This window comes from Schistosoma mansoni, chromosome 2, assembly GCF_000237925.1.
Source record: "Schistosoma mansoni strain Puerto Rico chromosome 2, complete genome".
NCBI lineage: Eukaryota > Metazoa > Platyhelminthes > Trematoda > Strigeidida > Schistosomatidae > Schistosoma > Schistosoma mansoni.
The window spans coordinates 13,434,810-13,459,555 of NC_031496.1; the positions used below are offsets into that span (position 1 = coordinate 13,434,810).

Consider the following 24,746-nt stretch of genomic DNA (forward strand, 5'->3'; position numbering starts at 1 on the left):
CTCTTCTTTGAGTAGTTCTTGTAAGGTTTGTAACTTGTTGTCGAGAGCTATCTTGAATACATTAAATTTTTCAGTATGTCGAACGAAGGCTGTATCAATCCTTTGTGGTGCTGTTTCTGCAGTTTTTCAGTATCATCTTGGCAACGACCACGTGGTTGAGTGGAACGTTTTCTTTTTCATAGCCAAAGTACAACGGCACTCCAATCGAATCTGACTTTTGCTGTCCAGCTTAGGTCCAATGTGTTTCACTTATTCCGAGCACCGTCGACTTATATCTTCTCTTTCCGTGGCTATTTGATTAGTGCTCCTCGTCTCTCACATTGTCCGGACATTCCGTGTACCTATATTAATTATTGCTCTATTTGTTAGAAAGGGGCATCGACCTCATTGCTTCCGAAGAATCTCGGCTTCCACCATGAGGCGTCATAACTCTTCTAAATGATGGTCCTTCAACTCAGAGGACAGAGTTTAAGTAGTTTAATTTGCTTGTTTTGATTAGCGTTTTTTTAGCAAGGTTTTTTCCTACGGGATCGGTTCCCTGCTCTCACTCCAAACCATCCCCTTTACCCGGTCTTTATATCGACAGTAACCCTAGAAGAGCTACAAACAGAGTTATTTGAGTTGATAGTTGCTGTTTACTTAACTGTAATGCTGGTGGTTCACATTTTGTCTATGTAACACAACTATCTATTCTCCTTTTTTGCAGAAAAATACCATCTGGAGAACAATCTTTGTACTTGTATTAAGTGTGAACTACTTGGGTTGATATATTATTTACTGTTTTTTTTGACAAGAAATATAATTCTAAATGCACTGCATTTATTGATTGAGGTCGATTATAAACATTGATTTCTGGTCATCTGATATCTACTGGGCTATTTGGACAATTCAATGTTTATATGCTTGATATTTTCTACTAGTTTCTTGAAGTCTTCTATGATTTGTTATGATTACTATTAGTAATAGTATGATCATTTTTTATACGATATTGATTCTTGTCAGTTAAATGACTTATCAAATCAATATTGATTTATTCGAAAGCAATCAATACTACCTGTTCTCGGAATGATGTTTTTCATAGAGAAAAGTAATGGGATTGAGTGTGAACAGTAAACAAATATTTAATATATATGCAAACTAGAAGTTTAATAAACGTTATTGTCGATGTTTGGACGTTACATTGATTTATGCATATTTAATGACCAGTCTATAATGTAACATGCTGAGTAGTGATTATGTATAAGTGTAAATTAATTTGTTTCTGTATCTAAGTGTTATATATTAGTAATGCTACATTGTTAATCAGATTGTGACATATAGACTGATTAATTTATCATCTGTATGTAATCAAATTTCTTGGATATTAGAGATTACAGTTTTACATCATACAACTGACTCGTTTATCTGATTCATTTTATTTTGTACAAGTTCTGGTCTAAAAATTGAAAGACATATCTGTCACCTGAATAAGATGTCCCCATAGAATTGACTCTTGAGTCTCTGTGTAGTGTAGTATATATTTTGTACTGTGGTTTGCGTCATGGATCTTACAAACAGTTAATCTGTTATTCCTTAAGAATTAAATATCTCTTGCTTTCACATGTATATTTATTGCTTATCATAATTTTAGATATTTTTGGCAGTCAATGAGATTGTTGCAATTACCAAAGAGAAAACTGCTCGTGTTATACCAAATGCAATCCAAATTTTATATTCTAAAAATCATGAACGATTTTTCTTCACATCATTCGCTTCCAGAGAACGATCTTATGCAATATTACGCAAAGTTTGGGAAAATTGTCGTAATCATCAGGTAACGTGTGCGATAGACTAACGGATATATGTTTTGATTAGTAACTGTTAGTTCTCGGCCTATTTTCGTTCTTTCTTTCTGCCACAGTTCTATGTTTGCTTTATAAGGTAAACTTATTATTCACTTAACAAATAAGTCCATTGTAAACGACTTATTATTGTGAAATGACATCAATACAAATTAAAAACTGAAAATTGACAATATGGGCTTACACAGTGAGTGGTAGTATCTACTATTATTTACTCCTCGTGCGTATTCAGATATTTACTTGTTATACTACACAATACCTTTCAAGCATTACCACACTCTGTTTGAATGTGTTTATTTAGTAAAACTCTTAATATTCCTCATATTTATGGTTATATCAGTAAATTGGCTGAATTCCCGTACTAGAATTTACTGACTTCTTTAACACTTTTTTACTGATGGGAATCCACTTTTCATGTGGATTTAATCCAGTTTTAATTTCCAGATAATTTTTATATTCATTTGATAAAGAATATGGTAATTTACCGCGTATGTATGCATTACACTCTTGGAAAGATATTTCTATCTTCTTCCATCCGTATTTCTTATCAAGTGATTAGTTGTAAAGAAAATGTAACCATGAACTCAGTTTAATTTGAAGTGCTTTGGATTATCCCTGAGTAAATATCAACTCTGGGATACAGGAACATCCTACTGACTAGTCCCAAATAAGATGAAATGCGCGTCCTGAATTCCACTGCTGGCCGCATTCCATCTATTATGTACTTAGTATATACTACTTACTATTTAATTTCCTAATGATCTAAATAACCTGAAACATGTATAATTGTCGTCTCACGATCACTATCTGTCAAGTCTCTTTTATGATTATAATTTCAATGATACTCACTGATGCTTAGTCACATATAGTTGAAACATTTAACTTTCACAATTACGGACCGCCGCTACATCTACTTCAATATGGATAGTCATCTGTATAAAAACTTCATGTGATTAATGAGTTATATGGTTGATCAACTGAGTTTTCTTTGAACTAATAGAATAGTATTATTTACCATAGACTGTATGAAATGAAAATGGATCATTGTACTTGAATAGTTAAAAATATTTACTATCAATGTGTTATTTTGTAGGATAAAAAGTTTTTTTTCTTTATTAGTCTAACTACATACATGTCCACCATAACGTACACTAATATATAACCGTTAACAGGATGTGGAAGAAGTTACGCGTATAAAATATCTTCTGTTTGTCTAATTTTAAAGCTTGTATCACCATCCTATATCATATCACATCTCAATGTTTACTTTGCTGAATTCATAGATGTCCAGGACTTGATAACTCTTTCCACTGAAAATTATTGTTGAAAGCTAAATATATTAATCTAAACAAGATTATTGTATAAACAGATGATTATCTTGATAATTTTTTAACATTACTTTCATATCACATTATGAAGTGTGAACATCTTAAAATATGAAATGTAAAAATATGTTCACTCAACATAGTTTAATGATTTTCAAGCGTAGTTGTTCATTTTGAAGGGACATCAGTTGGAAATACTATTATAAACCAAATGTTTTTTTTTTTGATGCGTGGGCGATCAAATAAGCTCTCGTTGATCGGGTTATATTGATACCATTCAGAGAATTATATGCCTAATATACTTGGTAAGCTCATAGGGTCAAGATATGTATACATCCTTTTACTTGTTCTATTAATCAACTTAGTGGAGTCAAATATTTTTACTTCCATAAAGAGTGTTCTTTTTCTTATTCATTCATAAGACAAACTTATAGTGATTTATATTGTCGTAAATCCGCTTTATGCCACTTTCACTTTGATCTTGCTCAGTATACATAGATTTCTTCGATAGTATTCTATATGTCATAATGTTCGAGTACTAAAATTTACGATCGACAAATTTGAGCTACGAAAGTAAGATAAACATACCCACCGAAGGCATTGAAAGATGATCACTCAATGTTGTGGATTGGTTGAAGTTGGACTTTTACACTGTTGAATCCCGGCTCAGTGATCTAAAGGTTAAGTGTTTGTGTAGGAGATCAAAGGTGTTGGGTTTCACTCACGCTTGCAGGGTCGTGGATGCATACTGCTGAGAAGTCACATACTAGGACGAGACGCCCATCCAGTGCTTTAGGTTTTTTTAGTAGTGGTCTAACATGGGTTAGTGATTTCAATGAAAATCAACGCACCCCACAACCCCATATTGAAAATAAATTAATATTAAAGAACCATTGCAATTTCTATCTACATTAGATTATGGATTATTACGTGGTTTCAAAAAGATTATAAATTATTTATCGTCACGGTTTTGTCAAATATTTATGCGTATTCACTTAATTTTGGTTCATAATACTTATTTAATATGATTAAAATAATTCTATCTGGTAACTAAGACTGAATTAAGTAGAGTAGGGTCTTGATGTTGTTTTTAACTCTAATTAATAGAAAGTACTATCGATCGATAACTGTCTTACTTCCTGCCACTTCTTTATTTCGATTTTTTAAATTATCTTTTCTCAATGATTTCGATATGAAAAAGTTGAACTTTTCAACCAATTTTAATGAACAGTGGAAGAGTAAATGATGATGATTTTTTTTTTTCAAGAAACAATCCATAGTGTTTATAATCTTTGATTTAGTCAACAGTGATTATGCACCTAAATTTCCTTATTTATTTCATATTGCTTTTATTTTCTAACCATATATATTACCAGTACATATGTACATATATACTTGTAAATGTAGAAATGAAGACATCCATTCATTGTTAATGTAATCACTAGTCTTTTCTTTAAAACACATAAAATATTTGTCTCTTAGTCAATAATATCAAAATATTTATCTTTTCCCGGTGTGAAAACACAAGACCCTTGTACAAATAAATCAGGTAAGCTATGCTTGTTGCTATCATTATTATTATTGTCGTTTTCAATCTAACGTTGTGATGATACATTGAATTTACTCACATATTGTGTGTTTCTTCATCTCTCCAATTTTCCTCTTCTGTTTCTTGTTAGTAACTTTTAAAAAGTACACAATTTTCTCTTCTCAAACTCAATCGCTCTGAATTTTATTTAGATTTACAAAGAAAATTTTAATCTTTCAATTATAGCTTGTAGAGTCGTTTTTTAATTTTTTTAATGTCTAAAACTCAATAATAACCGTTTTTTCAAGTTAACGCTCTATAGTTTGTGGTGAAACTGAAAGTAGACGTATTTTGCAGTGAGAAATTTGTCAATGTAAAATTAATCAATTTCCCAGCTATAGTTTTGCTTTTAAAATGGTGAAATAAAGTTAACTAATAAGCACTTAACTAGAAATGGCCGGTGTTATTCTCAACATCTATATGTATATATACTTATATTTCACTCTATTTTGTACTTGCTAGTTCTGTGTGGTTTTCCTGTTTTTCAGTGTGATGAGGACTTGAAGTCCGCCCATTTTTATGTTAGATATATCTTCTTGACTGAATTATTTAACTGTAACTTGTTAACGACAAATGAATAAGAGGGAGGAGTGGCATGGGGTCAAGTCAGACTGAATGTTTCTTTTTTTGGTATTAATGTTTACAGCTTGTGCAAGGACTGTGTATCTTGTTTTTCAGAACATTCATTAAATTTATGTTCATTGATCGTATTTCTACTGTAATGTGTAATTTCTTTTGGTTGTCTAAAGTTCTCTTGATTTTTTTTCATACATTTGACCGACATTATAGTTACTAAACAACTTAGCAGTTAAAGAACTTGAATTTCTACAGTAGGTTTCAGATTCAGACTTCGAGTTGGGTTTGGATAGGCAGACAGTATTGCCTTAGTTATCACGTATTCTTTTATTATCATTCATATATTGAAACTTACGCGGTTGCAGTGTATACTAGAACTGATTCACCATATTGATTGTTGAAACTAGTGTTTATTTTTATTTGCGGTATATCATCTTACTGTCAATTCGTATCAGTTTTTAAACATTGATTTTCATTCCTGATCACTTCCAAATCGATTTATCCATTCATCTGATCTTGCGATTTGTGTCCTATCCAAAAGAGTTCAAGAACATGATTGTAATGTGTCAGTAATGAATCTATAAGAAGATCTGTAGTGGAAGTAATGGTGTAACATTATAAATATTTAGTTAAAATGTCTAAAGTTACATACTCCAGAGATTTTATTTCCAGTTTGTGTTCTATATCTAATAGGTTTATTGGTTATGCAACTTCATCATTAAAAACAGTGAATTGTGTTAAATTCAGCCTGAATTATTTAATAATTTCGTTTAGAAAAAATCAATAAATACTTTAAGCGTATTTTTATAATCATTTTTAAGAAATATATTCCAATTAAAATGTTGACGTCAAAGAACATACACAAGATCAAGTGTTTTAACTCTTCCTTTTTTGTAAGTTATGTAACCTGAGATTCATAGTAACCCGAATAGCATGTGACTGTGAAGCAGGATGATATATGTCCGTATTTCATGTAGATCATTAATTCCGTTTAGAATGCTAGTATGTCCTTTATAATGTACGTCCAATAGCATGAAACCTAGGTCATTGGTTTCATGCTAATCGCCTTTAATCATTTGGACTAGCGTCTATGTTGTAACTTGAATTCAATCAGCACTAAACACTAAAGAAATATGACATTTCTTACTACTCAGTTATTAATTAGTCAAAGTATAGACAATGAATTAATTATCACGTAGACATACTAAAAACACTACTTTTTCTAGACTCAATAGAGATAAAGATTATCAGTTTATCGAATGATGAGCTCAATATTTAAATATCATTACTGACATTTTTAACCGTTGGGTTAATATTAAACGGGTGCGTCTTTGAAAATCATGGCTCCTGTTGAACAAATAATAAAATTAGTTATCTCTTTTTACATGAAACTAATAGAGTGTTATCAAACTATTGTAGTGTTTTTTTAAGGACATATCACTGTTCATAGCTTTTTTTGTAGTGAATGATAGTGATACAGTTTTCGAGCGATCAGCTTAAGCTAGTTTCTTAAAAAAACACTGGTTTATGCTCATATTTTTGTATCTGATCAGAAAGAGTTTTCTGTGCTTTAAGTAACTTGTAATTGTTGTGTTATCTAGGGCTTAACTATATAGATAAATGTATAAGCGTATATTAGTTATGAAGAAACTTTGTACTTTTCAGACTTTCTGTCGAAATCTGTGGTTGACAGGCCTATATACTGTCATTTCTTTTCCACAAAGATAATTAATCGTCTATCTTATTTGTTATGTTGCTTGTGGACAATTTACTGAAAATAACACCTATAAAAGATTAATTAGATTCGCTTTTTCTAGCTCGTTGTAAGAAAATTGTTTACTGTGAATTCGGTTCAGGTTATTTACAACATTTTCCAATTCATCGTATTCAGCATTGTGATCATTATTTCTTTCACTTAGTAAGTAATGACTGCATATTAGAGAGTAATATTCATTCAATATTTCATTTCAAACCCTGGTTTCTAGTGTATTTTCCTTTCTCACTAGACATATGGGGCTACGTGCTGCATTGAACATGTTCATTTAACATCTTATTTGCTTGCAATAAAATATTAAGTTTACATTACACTCTAATATACATTACTTACCAAATAAATGAATAGAAAAATGACTGAATGTTGTACTTGGTATATAACATTTAATGAACATTCAGAAAATGTTTCAATTAATCTCACTATTAAATTCTTTCTGTTCTCCAACAAAACACAGAGTAAATTATTTTCGTGATAGTTCAATAGATTTCATAGTTGCTTGAGCTTACGCTTTGTTTATGCCAGACTCTTGATGTTTATAAACATTAGAGTAGTTAACTTATCAATCTCCGTATTCGTATGCATGTGTGTGTGCGTGTGTATACTTATCTTCGTATGGAATATCACGAACTGTAGATTTTTGTTTGGTCTCTAACACTATCAATAACTTGTATGAATATGTTCTTATCATACAATATAAATGACACTTTTATTTAAAAAACATCTTTATTTCATTGCCAATCTGTCATATAATACGTAAATAATTAAATTATCTTTTCGTTAAAATAGTAGGTTGTCTTGTAAAATAACTTTACATACATGCCAGTTTTTTTGATGTTTTGTTTAATTGTTTCATATGTTTCTATGATGATTACGGTCTTGGATAATGGCTACCGAATTTCCTTGATTTTTTGATTCTTGTATCGTTCCAATTCATGTAAAAAAAGTTATAGAATTAACGAAAGTTTAGTTCTTTTGACAATGATGATGACAATAGTGACTGCCATTATTGATCGTATCTTTTCGTCAACTGTAATTCAACCTTTCTGTTGTTTAACATAATTTTAAGTCACAGATTAGCGATAATCCTTGAAGAATTGAACTTTTAAAATTACTGTGTATGGAAACCATAATGTTTACTTAGAAAAATCTAGTATTTTCAAACATATTTAGTAGTCACTCTTAGTGGATGTTTACTATAATTTAACTAATCCTGCAAAGTGTTTGATATTTCCATTCAATTCACTGGCAGCACAACTGTACAATTAAGTTCAAACATAGGAGAGTGACGATCAGATTGTGAACTACTACAATGTACCATGAAACAAATATTTGAACTAAATTGATTTGTTGGAATTTTCCAACAATGAACAAAATCTTATCGATAATGTACTATTACTCAAGTGAGATATATTGTTTATATTTGTTGTAGAAATATTCTCATTTTGTCTTTTTTCATATCTTCAATTGTTGTATGTTAAATATAGACAATGAGTATTGATGAAATATTACAACAAATACGTGATATGTATGGTGATTATAGTTTAGCTATGGTTGAAGATGAAGAAGATACAGATGGTGATGCTGAATTAGTCCCGACTACTTTTCCTCATAGGGTAAGTTAATTCTTGTTGACGTTTGTCCCACATTTTCTATTATGTTTGTTTTTGTCAAAAATTAATACCAACTAGAATATTAGCACTGGATAGATATTCCGTCTTAGTATAGAACTTGTTAATTGCAGTTTACACTTATCATCACGTCAGAAATTGTACATAAAACCTTCATGTCTGTCTGTAAAAAATATTTCCTTTAGCTAATGAGTCACAACTCAATAGTCTACATTTTAAGCTTCTCTTTTCTTCAATATAGTGTGAGATTTAATGCCATCGTTATATAACAACCTCATTCCGTACATAACTAAATTTAATTATTTTTGATGTCTGACTAGAACTTTGAAAATGAATCTCCAAGTCATTTAACTCTAAAAACATACATAAGGTTTTGCCTAGAGTCTTGTCAAGATTAATTTTGTTTGTTTTACATCATGAAACAGTACTAACTAAGGAACAGCTGAAAACTAGGGTGCACTACAAAGCTGTTTCGTATTTGTATGTGTCCATCTGTATATTTGTTTTTCTGTTTCAACTCAAAAAATACCTCATTCGTTATCGACATAAATTCGTCGGATACAAATGGATACAAGGTTTTTGTCTTGGAATAAGTAACTGCATTGATATTACTTATGTAGTCGCTGCTTTGTTAGTAAATAATGTAATCAGGTTAGTTATATGGTAGTTCAAATTCTCTCTCGTATGATCCAAAATGGATTATCCACACTGAATAACTCTGATTGATGATACTAGTTTGAAATCCATAATTTCTTATGGCTCTGAATTGTTTAGTTTAATCATCTTTTTCAACCGGTCATATAAGTTGTGGACTCATTGTTCTAAATCTGTTTTGATGATGTATTTCGATACGTTCTTTAATTCTCAGGCACTTGATGATTTATATTATTTATAATGCTTTAACTAGTTCCTGTATGTAGCTACAGTTTCCATTGTCTCCGCTTATTTCATCGATTTCTAGTTATTTTATAGAATATTTACGAAATGCTAATAATTACTATGTTCCCTAATTTTGCAAAAGCCTACTAAAGTCTAGGTATATGATCATGGGATTATTTAGTGCACCAGCCAATCTCTATCACTAGTTTCTTAACATTTTTAAGCTTGACTAGTCCTTATAAATGATTCTTTAGTAATTGAAAACTTGTCTTGAGAATGTCCAGTTTTGTGACATAGAGTTGCAGGATGTGGTGCAGGTAAAGCTTGACGTCGACAGTTGTGTACTTTCTTAACCAAAGATCACTGTAAACCTAACATAAATACGAAACTCCAGAAGGGATAGAAGTTCTGAGATCGCAAATACAAATGTACTGTAATCTGAACAGAAGTCTCAAAAGATCATTCGTTTCATTCACATTGTGTTTTTTAATATGTATCTGTCTGTACACTATCTTTTAACTTAACTAAATGCTGAAGGTTATTTACAAAACTTAAATTTTATTGAATCGGTCTTTGATAAGGAAAACTAACAGTTGTAGTATGTAAATAAATGTTATATCTGTGACTGACCAGAATAATGCGAATTCACCTCTTATACTTTGTGTCACAATGATATCGACAAGGTCAGACACTGGTACTTCAGAACATATAATAAATTTCATTTGTCTAACACATACAATGAAACAATCACTGATGAATAAATTTCTAAACATCACAACATCATTATGCCTATCATCTCCATTATTGGGAATCTGTTTCAATATGTAGATTTTCCCATGTGTTGTCAGCCTTGGTCTCTCATCAACATTGCTCTGATCTTTAATAGTTAACTTTAATAATTTAAGCTTTCCATGATAACCGATAGCAGTATCAATAGTTGAAATTTTCTATAATCAAGTTGATGATTCAGGTTAACTTATTAAAATTTTGTGACTATATTTAGTGACATATGCCTAATTTTATTTGAGAATCATTGTTTTCTTTGATACGAGAACATCTACAGACTAAAAGTAACAAAGTTAACCAGGGTATTTAGTGCCTACCTTCACTATTTCATTATATTAAAAACTTCATTATCAGTTGACGACAAAATATAAGCACATCAGTTTATTTTACATTTCTTGTCTGTTTCTATGTTAGATATGAATACAGACTATGTTTACCATAGTTATCTAAAAGATTTTGCTTTGGTGTTAAGCTAATTAGATATTTTGTCCAGCCTCATGTAAATCATGCAATTGTAAATATGCCTACACTTACGAAATAATCTGGATTGTCGTTTTGATTTTCGTTCACTTCTCAACAGCTTATGTATTGCATATTTCAACGAAATGCTTAAACTTTTCATATCTAATACAAATAAACATTGAATACATACAAATTGATGGGATGTCTTAATTTGAATAACACACAACGAATTATTTAGATTATATAAAGAAATTTTAAAGTGAATCATTAAACATTATGTCTACTTACACAATATGATATAAGGTCACTCCGAACAATGTTAGCCTTAATCTATCATATATATATATATATGGTCTTTCGAAGAGTTAATATAAACAAAAGCACTATATGATGATAATAGATCTGATAAAAATTTATGCACCCATATTCTTTATTTTAAAAAAATAACAAATAACCTCATAAAGTGATTCCACTCATCAATCATATATATATAAGGTTGTGTAACTGTAATCATTGTTATCAGTTTCTTAGTGCTAATCGAACTTTATCGATCAGGTTGGTAATGCAGCTAATTAAACCAGTGTTTTGACATCGTGGCTTATTTTCCTTGTTTTGAAATGATTATAGAAGATTTAAAGATTCTTGTCAACAGACATAATTCACCAAGTAATTGATGTTAAATATCATAACAGAATTTAAATTGTTTAATGTACAGAATATAAATTAATCTAAAATGTACTAATAGTGTATATTATCAGCAGTATACATTTTTATAGTAATCTGATCACAATTTGACTTGTCATGAAATAAATCAATGGAATGTTTTTCAGTTCTAAAGGTAACTGAAAGAAAAATAGTAATGTTTCATACATCATGTCGGATTGAAATTAACATGAATTTTATTCAAATAAACAGTTTGGTTAAAGCGTTCCAATCACTGACACTTATTCCGATTAAACAAATGGTAAATATCTGTGCATACTGATTAATCGCTATAACTTAATGTGAATCAATTCAATAGCGTATGTACATAGGTGTTGTATCTCGAACTTAGATTTCTTAGTCTATCGCACGATACTTGAGCACTCGAACGCTAGAACCCTCCTAAGTCACAAATCAGAGGACAGAAGACAAGTAGAAGGAATGTTATTCCAAACAGTGTCGATTATGGTACAAAATTGTCAGGTATTTATAGTTTTTAGTAGAAACAAAATCATCATTGTTAAGTCGGCTTACAGTAAACTCTATCAGAGCCTCCAGAGGCTCATAAAGAGCCCCAACCAATCAGCGATTAATAGAAGCTATGCTACTAAAATAACGAGATCCTGATTGTCTGTTTAACACACTGCTACTATGGAAACTCAAGGTCTCTTAATTACTATAAAACCCCTGTATTTTCTGTACATAAATGAACCCTGTAGTAAAGTGTTTCTCTGATACTCGTGTCTTTTCTCTGGTCTTCAAGTCGGTGTATAGTTCTAGCTCGGGGATACGGAACTAGCTTAGGGAAGCAAAAAAATAGCGTTCACAATCGGCCAGACGTAACAATCATTATAGTTATCCAATCCGCAGACAGGGAGTTATCAGCATTGTCCAATAGGGAAGCTCAACGTCGTAATTCTAGAATATTCTTCCTAAAGCTGATTGGATGGAATATGTCGGGCTCCTTTTGGGCTTCTTAGAGCTTCCTCGACTTCACCTGTGGACCATCCTCACAATAGGATTGAAAATAAAGCTTTCAGATATGCCTAGTGTAAACGATATTATTTAGTTAATAATTTAGGATCCAATGATGAATTCTCCTATATAATTTTGTAAGTATCTTTTGCTTTAGAGTGTTGAAATAGGATATAACATATTTTGGAAAATTTTCAACTGATAACAATCCGTTGTGAAATTTGTTTTCTAAGTGAACCGTCATCTAATAAGGTGAATGACATATTTGCGAAGTGCATATGTTCACTTATCGTCTTTAACGCATTACACTGACCAAGATATAAAGCTGTTGAATTTGATTTGAGGTTTATTAATTGTTTAAAGGTTAATGATACTACCTGATCACATTGACCTAATTAGGTGTGAGTGAAATCCATTTGAGCTAATTACTTACTTACTTACGCCTGTTACCTTCCATGGAGGAGCACAGGCCGTCCACTAGCATTCTCCATCCAACTCTATCCTGGATAATCCTTACCAGTTGTTTCTAGTTGCTATTTATCGTATTCAAGTGTGTTTGCGATTCTCGGCGCAGTGTGTTCTTTGTCCATCCTCTTTTCCGCTTCCCTTCAAGATTCTAAGTTAGCTCTTGCTTCTTGATGCAGTTTGATGATTTCCTCAATGTGTGTCCTATTCACCTCCATTGTTTTTTCCTAATTTCCTCCTCAGCTGGGACCTGGTTTGTTCTCTCCCTGAGTAGGCTGTTGCGGATGGTATCTGGCGAACGGACATTGAGTATGTTGCGTAGACAATCGCTTGTAAATACATGTACCCTTTTGATGATGGTTGCAGTAGTTCTCTAGATTTCAGCTCCGTTACAGTAGAGCTAACTGTCTTGACGTTCTTATTGAAGATTGTGACTTTGATGTTGGCTTGCAGACAGTTGTTGTGAATTGCATATGTTGTTCAACTGTAGGAGTGTGGCCCTTACTTTGCCACTGTTTGCCTTTATATCTGTATCAGATCCTGCTTGTTCATCGATGATGCTGTCCAGATACGTGGAGATTTCCACCCCTTCCAGAGCTTCCCCACTGTCTTCACTCACATTTGATGGTGTGTTTGGGATATAAGAGCTATGTCGTCTGTGAATTCTAAATCATCTGGTTGTATCCAATGTGTCCATTGTATTCCACACTTCCTCTGATGTTTTGTGGTTTTCATAATCGATTTGACCATCAGAGGAAAGAGTAAGGGTTAGAGTAAGCAGCCTTATTTGACTTCGGTCGTTAGTTGGAATCCATATGTTAGCTGTCCTCCATGCGAGACTTTGCAGTGTAGTCTGTCGTATGAATTCCTTGTAATGTTGACGACCTTTTCAGGCACGCCATATTGTCGAGGAATGTTCTATAAGGTTCTCCTATTGAAATTGTCAAGTGCTTTCTCATAGTCAAGGAAGTACTGCCTCGATGTCCGGTGGATTTATTGGAGCTGGTCTATTCAAAAGTTCCTCTAAATGTTCCACCGCTTTTTTACTCTTCTTGAGTCTCAGTGATTGTTGTAATGGACCGTTCGTCATCATTAGTGGGTTAAACATTAAAAAAATTGTTTAACACGCTAAATCAAACTTACAGATAGATAATCTGTGTTTATTCAACTGGTTATACTACTTTATACCATTAATAAAATGTTTCTTATTTTCTTAAAGTATTTAAATGCATTAATTTTACATTGTCAAATGAACTTCCTCCTACTATACTCTTATAAAACCAGTAACAATTTTATTCAGTTACATAATCGGGTTTGTTTGTTTTTTCAATCTAATATTTATTTATATATGAAAACATAAAGTCTGTTGATGTTTCGTTAAACTTCATAGTGTATTCTTATAAATACAGTTCATTGTTTCTATGTTGAAAATGTATTAGGTAATTCGTTTTTCTTTAAATTCTCCAAATGTTATTTACACACTGTATTTTTTTGTTTACCATCATTGTTTTATTTATTTTATAATTTGACCATATAAAACAAACAAAAAAAACGTGTAAAAACACTCATTTGAAATCAGTCGAAAGTCACATGGATTATGAGGGGTTTTTTGTGAATACCGTTGATGTGTTATTATTATTATTATTTTCAACGAGAGTTGTTTTTTTTTGTTTCAGTATTTTGTATATTAATTAAATCAGTAGTTTATTCCTAATTATTTTCCGGTTACATTGGACTCAATGTGAAATTGGTTAATGTTAAAAATCATAATCAGTTTATGGATAGTTTTTTTTCATTATCAGGGAATGATATCAAATAAAAATTTTTTTTAAAACTATTGAAAGTCCCTATTCATCTGAATTGAAATGATAATTGATCAATTGTTAATCGAATTCTTATAAATCAATATAAGGTTTATGTTTTGACTGGTCGTTGCTAATTGTTATGTCAGATTCGATTATTATATATACTTGTAAATTAAGGAACCACTGCAATTCCGACTATGCTAAGTAAGATCATCAAAACTTGTACAAGTGATTATTTATTAAACCTGTAGCATGATAACGACCCTAGTCGAAAATACACAGTTTCAAGCCTATATTAGGTCCTCTCCTTAGAAAATTTAGTCTTAATTAGGTACTATTACTAATACTCTTGTTATCAAATTTAGAACTTACCAAATCTAAAAATGAATATGTTATCTAGGACAGAAGATAATTATGAAGGATTTTTTAAGATATTTAAATTCAGCGATTTGTAGTTCATTCTCATAATTTTATTAACGCATCAAACCACACGTGTTGGATGTATCCGTGAAAATAAACAGACTTTCTTGTTTAGTTATATGGGGCCCGTGATTTTGAACCTTCAGATGAGAGAGTAGTTGTACTGATCTGTTTGGAATACTGATAATTCGCTTAGACTGCTTATCTGGTACCAGTGACCTTGGGCTAATCAGTGACGTGCTAAATGTGACATAATAGCCGAGAGTAACACTAGGTGACTATTGATTTAGAATGCAGTTTCCCGCGCCTGCTCTCTCGATAACCAAAATAGAGAACATTTCAGCAACCACACGACTTTTAATCATACCATTCGAATCACTCATACAATAATATGGAGCGAAATCCTGACCACACATCAACAGGATTAAGAAATTACAATTTTGGCATGACTCCGTCATAAATAGAAGAGAACTGAATGATGTTTCCGTAATAAGTTAACAATAATTTAAGAAAGATAAAAATTAAAACAATTTCTTTGTCAAACAAAAGGTTGCATGTACAAGAACCGTTTGGGTGTTTAATAATTATATAGCAGAAGTATAAACAATCATTTCCGATAAGACCGTTCCGAACGCTCACTTTCGCTTGATATTTATCTCAACATAAAATTTTCATATTGCCATAAGTTTTAACCACATGAATAAACAGAAGCCTCTACTACGAGAGAAAAACCACCGAATTAGTGTAGAATCTTTCTCTATTAAGATTGAGAATCAAAATATTTAAGATTCGTTTCACCTGCTCATACTCCACCAAGCTATCTAAACATTTTTCATGTTCCGATCCCATAATGGCGGTAGATTTCAGTGGTTGAACAATAACTGTTGCAATCTCTCAACCGATAATCAAGCGAAATTTACTTGTTTTGAGAACCACTTTTAAATCTACTGAAAACCATTAATTTTCAAACTTGGATTTTTGTACTCAGTTGTATTTGCTTCATTACAAATCATGATCACCATTATGATCCTTTTCGTATATATATATATATATATATACCACTTTTCTTTTTGTATTCATCACAAACAGCCACGAACTTTATCCGATTCATCTCTGTCTTCACAACTCACTGGTCGATCGAAGTCGGCTTCGCTTGAAGATGTGTGCCATTCGGATCAACCAGTTAATCTCGATCGCTCTTCTAAATGTTCAGTACTAGGAACTACGGATGATGAATTAAAAGTTGTATCCGATGCTGATATTCCTTTTAAACGTGTTCCATCCTTTTCAGATCCAAGTCACTTCAGTACAATTGGGGATGAACCAAAGTCTCAACAACTAAACACTATCAAACGTTGTACGACCCCTGAAGTTAAATGTCATTTAACATCAGGAACTACACCTAATGAAGTTATGTCAGATAGTTTTCAAGTGCCTCATAAATCTGTGAAAGAGAAAAAGAAACGTACACGAAAAAAGCGTCTCGGATCTCACCATCATGATGAAGTATCTAATTCGAAACTAATGCAACCTAATTACTTAAGTACTCACGATCCATCACCTCCAGATACATCCGTAGTAAGTTCTGTGGAACCTCCTATCACATGTGGTCCAGGTCACGATCATCCAGGTAGAGTGTATGCAAACACTGACATTCCACTGAATGTTAACGCTTTATTTCGATGTATTTTTACGGATTCGGAATTCTTCTCGCGATTCAGTGAACATCGTGGTACATTTGGAATGATTCAATCTCCATGGCCAGTATTCAAGTGGTCTAGTCCCTCAGAATGTCTAAATCAGTTAGAAACTTCTAGTAAAATTGAACGAACTATTACCTATACACTGACATTAAAACAGAAACTTGGCCCAAGAACATGCACTGCAGTGGAACAACAGGTAATTATTTTACAATTTATTTCTTAATATTTTGACAACTTTTTAAGTAAAGCTTAGTAATTCTTGCTAAATCAAAGATGTTTATTGACCGTCTCCTATTTAATTATGCTATTTATCTACTTAAGTAGCATGCTCTTTTTCCAAAATCCTATGACAAATTATTTATTTATAAAAAGACATAAAAGTTGTAACGATAGATTTCTCTTTTTAACCTGCTATTGTAGTCTCCTTCGAGTTGTTGTGAAAGTAGGTGAACATTGTCTGCTGTCGGATCTTTTTGTGTAAATAAATATCATGCTACTTACTAATAACAAGTAGTGCTAGAAGGAAGCGAATATTTTGTTGGTTGTGTATATAGTTTCCATTACCAGATAAAACGTTTGCGATACTTTATCTACTAGGATGTATAGTTTTTATTCTATTTGAAAGTAGATACACATGTTAATGAATAAGCTCGTTTCTAGGCTATATATATATATATATATATATATATATATATGTAGGTTAATTCTCAGGTAGTTCACCATCTCTTTGGATTATATGATTATGTCTTTTAAGCTCTTAAAAGGTAATGTGAACTTTTAGGGAATAAAGTAACAGGTTCCTTTTTGTTGTATAATTCAGACTATCACATAAGTTGTCTCAATAAAGAATGTTGGATCCACTTTAGAAGCTTTTATTGTTCTCCTATTACTCATACAAATAACAATAAGTTAATGACTTCATGCTTCGCATTCATTCTTGTGTGCGAACTCCAAGATTAATATCTTAAGGCCCAGATTGAAGTAAGTCGTTTTCTTTTGAAAATAATCTTATAAGCTCTGAAACAAGATTATAATACACAAGGAGACTAAGCAACTTCATAAGATGCACTCCCATGGTAGCCAGTGGTCTAAATAGGTAAGTAGACTATTCTTCATTTCTAGATTCTATGTACATCGTCAGCTTGGAATAATGATTCTCTAGCTCTCCTAGGTAAACTATCCATATTTAAAAGCGGAGTTCGAGCCTTAGACGTTTGCTTTTCAGTCTCTCACCTTTGTAAAATCGCTTTCGCCAGGTATACGTTCTTGGCAGAGGCCAAAACCCTTGGGCGTATGAAACCAATTTTAGGGGAAGAACTGCCTTACAAAAACATCTTGTGGCAATCGAACAAATAACCAGACTTTCATTATTTATTTTATCAATATGGACATAAATTTAACTGAGTTGAAAAAAAAGAAAGTAACAGTGCAGTGTCGTGTTTCATTGACTCATTGCACATTCCACCTAGGCGATGTTATGTCTGACAGTTCAATAATTTTAATTTTACATACAGTTGCATTTTATCGTCAATGTAAACATTTAATAGTAAGATTATTTCAATTCCAGTGTATTGTTGGTTGATTTTTTTTACTAAAATAGTCATTATTTGTCAAAGCTTAGTGATTATTTTCAAGTTTTTTCATCTGTTTGAATATACATTTTACAAGCCTTCTCCCCTGCGAAGATTAATGATACTTGCGAACTAGGCTCTTACTATAATCGCCTTAACTTCATTGACAATTAGGAAAATATACAGTTTAGGGTCTGATAATAATTGAGAACTTTCGGCTTTTTAGAATATATTTGTAATCATTTGTTTAAATCTTTACCATTTGAGGTTATTATCATTTACTATGGTTATATTCTCTATGAATGAATGTTTGAATTAAATCGTGTACGTGATTAATTTTCTGATACCAAAATCCGCATAGATTATGTTAGTTTTAACAAACATCGATTAATTATTTGTAATGTGTATTTAATTTCATAGCACAGTTTGTTTTGGCCATTCATATTGATCAACGGTGTTGGTTAACATCATACAAATATATAGTCTATGGTTAGAATTCATGCATTTTGCGTTGGATGCATTTGTTTATTGTACAGAAAAGAACTCTGTTAATAATTCTTTTTTGTATGTTCCTTTCAAATGTAATTATTTGCCTTCCTAACTAAAGATATTATAAATAGCAATATATATGTCGGTAGTGTTCATTTTGACTTTGTATTATTCTTTCACGTCTTTTTACTCAACTGATACCTTTTCTCTTGTTCAATTTTAGATAAATTAACGCAAAAGTTAAATATTCAAAAACTCTTACTTTTTCTTGTGAATTTCAGACTCTTCTCCCAAGTGAATCCATATCTGGGAAAAGATATATCATTGATGCTAAAGTTACAAATCATGCTGTACCACTAAGTAATTGTTTCTATGTAGTTAGTCGTTATTGTTTATTATATGTAAATCGTACAACTAGCCGATTACACGTTAGCTCACAGGTTATTTATGAGAAACCAGTCTTTTTTGGCGCAAAAAGTATCATAGAAAACACTTGTCATTCTGGTCTTTCGGATTTCTTTGATACAATAACTATTAAATTAAAAGAATTCGCTACAAATTTATCCTTAGAAGAACGTCTAACTGGTGGTTGGTTAACACAACAGAGAGGATATTTAAACAATATTACTCCTCCGTTAAATCCATCAAATATTCAAAATAATTCACTATTAATTCAAAGTGTTAATGGCAATCAGAATAATCGTAAACTTAATAAAGCTGATGCATTCTTTACAGGCAATGTAAATAGTAATAAAGTTCCTGCATCACGATATTCTGATCAAGCAAAATCATCTATATTCAACAGCTGTATAAATGATAATACAAATGTTAAAAAACAAAATAAAACTACACTATTCGGATCTGGTGACATGACTTACTTATTTATGCGTCCAGATCGCGCTTGGTTATTACTAGTTATTATGTAAGTGGTCTTTTTGCGCAAGTATTTTTTTGTGTTAAATTCACTTCGAGAGTTTCCCAATAAATTATTGACCAAAGAAAGAGGTTCATTATTTTGTTGCAATTATTCCCCACACGGATTCTTTTCTCAATTACCAGTAAAATATCTGAGTTATTCATGAGCTAATGACTAGAGCAGTAAATTAATGATTGAAACACTCATCTCTTAATCAGAAACTTGCAGGCTCTAACCTCGCCACATCACTATCCCACATAAAGTGTAACTCAAAAAAGAGTACATAAACACCTACTTAGTAGTTGTTTGATACGAAGTACTGCTCTATGACAGATAATTCATTGTTCGAATGGCTGAATCGATTAATACGCCACATATGAATGGAAGATACGTAGTAGTAGTAGTCGATCAGTATATTGTTTCAATGAATCGTAGATACTGTTAGGATATTTACAAGAATATCCCAAAAATTATCTCGAATGCAAAATGGTATGTTTTCAGACTCTTCACATAATTCGCATGCTATTTCCTATTGGCCATTATTTACAGTGTCCTAACTATGACTTTCATGTGTCGCTTCCCTATTGGTCAATTTTGAGTCGTCCTAATTATAACCTTTACGTGTCCTTCCTTTCCATTGGTTACTGTTAATAGTCATCGTAACTGTATAAATATGCCTTGTCTGTAAACCATTTTTGTTCTGCTGCTGACCCCATAAACAATTCTCATTTAACGGCTGTGTTCTGATTTATTGGAGTTGGGGAACAGTATTGGGGTCGAACTAGGATATCTGAATTTGGTCAATCGGTAGAATTTCGCGTAGTCCTATCGCAATACGCTATATTTCGCATTATAACAGATACATCAACAGACTATGTAACCCCTGTACCAGTTGTGAAAAATTCTTTATTTGATTAGAATTCAGTATTATTGTGTATATCCAAACGCAAGTTAAATAAAAAGACTATTTGTTATATCCTAGCGAAGACATGAGTATGGGTAACTTCCGAGACCTAATAATGGATGATTATTCTACATATATTCTTATTGTTTAACTATTGAGTGATTAGATTATGTATATCTATATTCATCTTATTATAAGCCTCACTGTGACCTATGAATTATTGTTATACGATTTACTGGTCCTAAATTATACTCAGTTTATTGATTAGTTTCTCACGTTCACAGCCATATTTAGCTTGATCTTGTACAAATATTATTTTCTATTTTATGGTGTGATGTGGTCTGTTTGTCAGGTATATAAACTGAGTATGCTTGAAATAAATGATTCGCATAGCAGAAGCTGCAATTGGTGTTCCGGACTCGATTGGAAGGGCTAGGTGGACAAGGGACCAATAAGGACGCTAGACTGCTCATACCGGTTGAACGTCATTGATTTGGCACAGTGTTAAAATGAGACAAGTTGTATTCCGACTGGTGGATAACTCACGTGATAAAAGCCGGACATAAAATCATAACGAATTTGTTACGTCTGGCCGAGTGTGAACGCTATATTCGCTTCCCTAAGCTAGTTCCGTACCCCCGAGCTAGAACTATACACCGACTTGAAGACCAGAGAAAAGGCACAAAGTGTGTGGGAAGCACTTTACTACAGGGTTCATTTATGTACAGAAAATATAGGGATTTTATAGTAATTTAAGAGTCCTTGAGTTTTACCGAAAATTCTAGAATACCGCTAAACATAGTAGCAGTATATTAATCAGCCAATCAGGATCTCCACATATGACTTTTTCATTCTCGTTATTTTAGTAACATAACTTCACACAACTTCTAATTAATCGCTGATTGGTTGAAATGCTCCTTGATGACCCCTGAGCTTGTTATGTCACTTGCGAGAAAAATGCAGGGTCATCCCAACACCTCCCCTTTTTTTGAAGATTCGGGGTAGGTATCCAAACTGCATTTGCCGACTTCATCCTCCCCCACGAAACAATGTCGGATCCTCATATCCCCAAATTACAATTAATGTGACTTTATTTAGAACATATTTCTCGCATTGAATAGAGAATCCACTGGGGATGACTAAATGATAGTGAGCGACACTTGACTTTAGGTCATCAGAATTTGGCTCTTCTGAAACATTTCTATCAAATTCATTAAGATTTTCACTAGAGGTTATTAGATAACTAGGGGAATCATCATCTAATAAAATTGCATTAGGTTTTTGATCACCATTTGATTCGACCGACTTATTTTTCTCATCTTCATAAGAATTTTCATCAAAATTATGTGCACCATTAAGCGAACCCATATCTGATAATTTGACATGAGAAATTGGACATGAAGCTGATTCATTATAAGCTTTTATCTCCCGATGATTTTGAATTATATCTGGCACAATTTGGATTACTGTACTGTTCCAGTCTTTTTCTGGATGTGCGTCATTCCAGCTTTCTTGACCGATATCATGTAACCCGTAGTTTAGTTCTGACTGAAGTTTGTCTTCAGAGATCGGCGGGTTCAATGGTGCTTCATTAGACTCTGGGCTCAGGGCTTTGTCTGCGGAACCTTCCTTTTCTTTGTCATCTGATGCCATTTCGCCTTTTTCATCAGATATGAAGGGAGTTGAACCCTCAACTGGGCGTTCTTCTGAGACGGCCATTTTTGCACCATTATCTGCATTACAAATAAATAATTTATTTCCTGAAATATTTTGTTTAGTGAAAAACTTGTCCAAAACTGTTTCAAATAGTTGCTGCTGGAAGGCTAGCATCTGCTGTTGCCGGTGCTCTAATATTATCAGCGCCTGTTCTAGAGAAATCGTCATTTTTTTTCTACTGATAATAATAATAACTCCAAAGATTCGCCGGCAATTATTTCAGCTTGTTTGATTCCAAAATCACGTCTCGATTGCTGTATTTCTTTTTGCCAGAATCCCCGACGACAATTGTTGTATTTTTTTCTTTTGCGTACCAAAATCCCCGTCGCCACTGTTATAACGTATAAGTTGCCCGTTGTTATATCGATTACTTGGTATATGAACGGCCCAATTAGAGAGGAGTGAATTTATTGATCGAACGCAAATGATACTTGAAATCGTACGAGCAGTCTTGATTACTATTCGGTCCTTCCTATCTGCCTAGCCCAGCCAGTTGAGTGCAGAACACAAATAACAGCCTCGACAATATGAATCATTATTTACAAACACACTGGGTTTTTATACAAACCAAAGTAATCAATAAACTGATTATAACTCAAGAATCGTATGATAATAAGTCAAGGTCAAAATAAAGCTAATGATAAGAGAAATACGAATATGAATAGTTCAGTTACGTAATAATTGTACAATAGGAAATAGGCATATTACATTGATCCATAAAATAGACCTAAAAGTTACCATTCGTAATTCACCGGGGGATATAACAGAATTGGCAACGGCCTTCTTTTAGAAAGTCATAACACTATTTTTAGATAATTCGACTGATAAGCTTTTTCATAGGACTATTTAGTCAATACTGTATCATAAACTAAATTCCACTTCTTTTACTCCATATTTCAAGTCAGTTTCTATCCACTATATTCAATGTTTCCCTTCTCATACATACAGCCATTTTTATCAATGAACACACCAGTCCACAGAATACTTAATTGAAAGAGCCGCATAAGTTTTTGTGACTGTTCGTTATGAACTCAATAAGTGAGGAATATTTCATTACGTTAGACTTTTGAAATCGGTTTATCATACCTTGTAAAAACTACTATGCCCATGAATCGACAATCGCCAGATTGTTGTATTTGCATTTCACAAGACTGTACTTACTCGAAGCATATTTCAGTGTACTTATAAATTCAGGGGTCACAAAGCAATAGACAAAGATTCATAGTAGTAAACCAACTTTAATTTCATTGAGATAACAAAGCTGCTTTTACGAGATCACAATTAATCAGAAATAGATGTTCATTTTCTCAATTTGTATTCAAACTCGTTTGTCTGACTGATTAAATCAGTCAGTCAGCTACGACGCAGGACCAGGCACAAATATGCATCGGTCCAAGTTGCCACTAATTAAGTATAGAGATTTAGAGCAATAATTTTCCTCACACTCAATAATACTTAATTTGTCAGTTCATTTTAAGATTTTGCCCAAAACTATATATGTATTTCCATACTATTAATTTTCTGAAATCAGGTATTAAATTTTCCTTGTTGAATTTTGTCTTCCACAGAGGTTTATTACTTTGCTTATTCTTATCAATGGTATATAATCGGCTAGTAGTTTTAGAAAAACTAGCAGAACAATTTCCTCCTTTATCAGCCCGTGACCGGAATCATTTTCAGGATCTGTTCGGAACATCGCCACAAGAGGATCGAGGATCTATACCAATTTACAAGGATCATTTAGCTTCAAAATCACCTGAATGGGCAAGAACACGATTAAAAGTGATGAAGGACCTCATACACCTGTTATCTAAAACACTTATACAGGTAAGAGATTATTGATATTACTTCGATCCTATATATATATTAGTCTCGGTGACAAATTTATCTTGTTAGTTACAGCAAATTTGCTGGACGAAACGTTGGAATTATTTAGATTTCAATCGCTGAGATTATTTCAAATATAACTTTCACATATAAGTTATACAACAGTTTCACAGAATAAATGACATAATTGATCTATCAAATTTTTTTTGTGTACTTACATTTTTTCGTTAAATTTTAGATGCAACAGACATTAACACAAGTACAACAGGGTATAGAACTTCTAGAATTCCCACCATCTAACTTGGAGGATAATATTAAGACAAGTATGAATGTGAAGACTCCGACAAATACAGACACGAATTGTCCAGATACTCAAACTAAACACGTACCTTAA

At 32.4% G+C, this 24,746-nt stretch overlaps 1 protein-coding gene across 1 annotated transcript in view; it reads left to right on the forward strand.

Moving 5' to 3' along the window:
• Smp_212360 (hypothetical protein) overlaps positions 1–24,746 on the forward strand; it is a gene marked incomplete at both ends in the record, with an annotated part of 59,706 nt that extends 34,960 nt beyond the window's left edge. Inside the window, 6 exons of the mRNA XM_018795752.1 lie at positions 1,631–1,813; positions 8,592–8,717; positions 16,316–17,125; positions 19,271–19,911; positions 24,094–24,352; positions 24,591–24,746. Of these exons, the coding sequence (XP_018650033.1) occupies positions 1,631–1,813; positions 8,592–8,717; positions 16,316–17,125; positions 19,271–19,911; positions 24,094–24,352; positions 24,591–24,746 (2,175 nt within the window). The remainder of the gene's footprint in view (positions 1–1,630; positions 1,814–8,591; positions 8,718–16,315; positions 17,126–19,270; positions 19,912–24,093; positions 24,353–24,590) is intronic.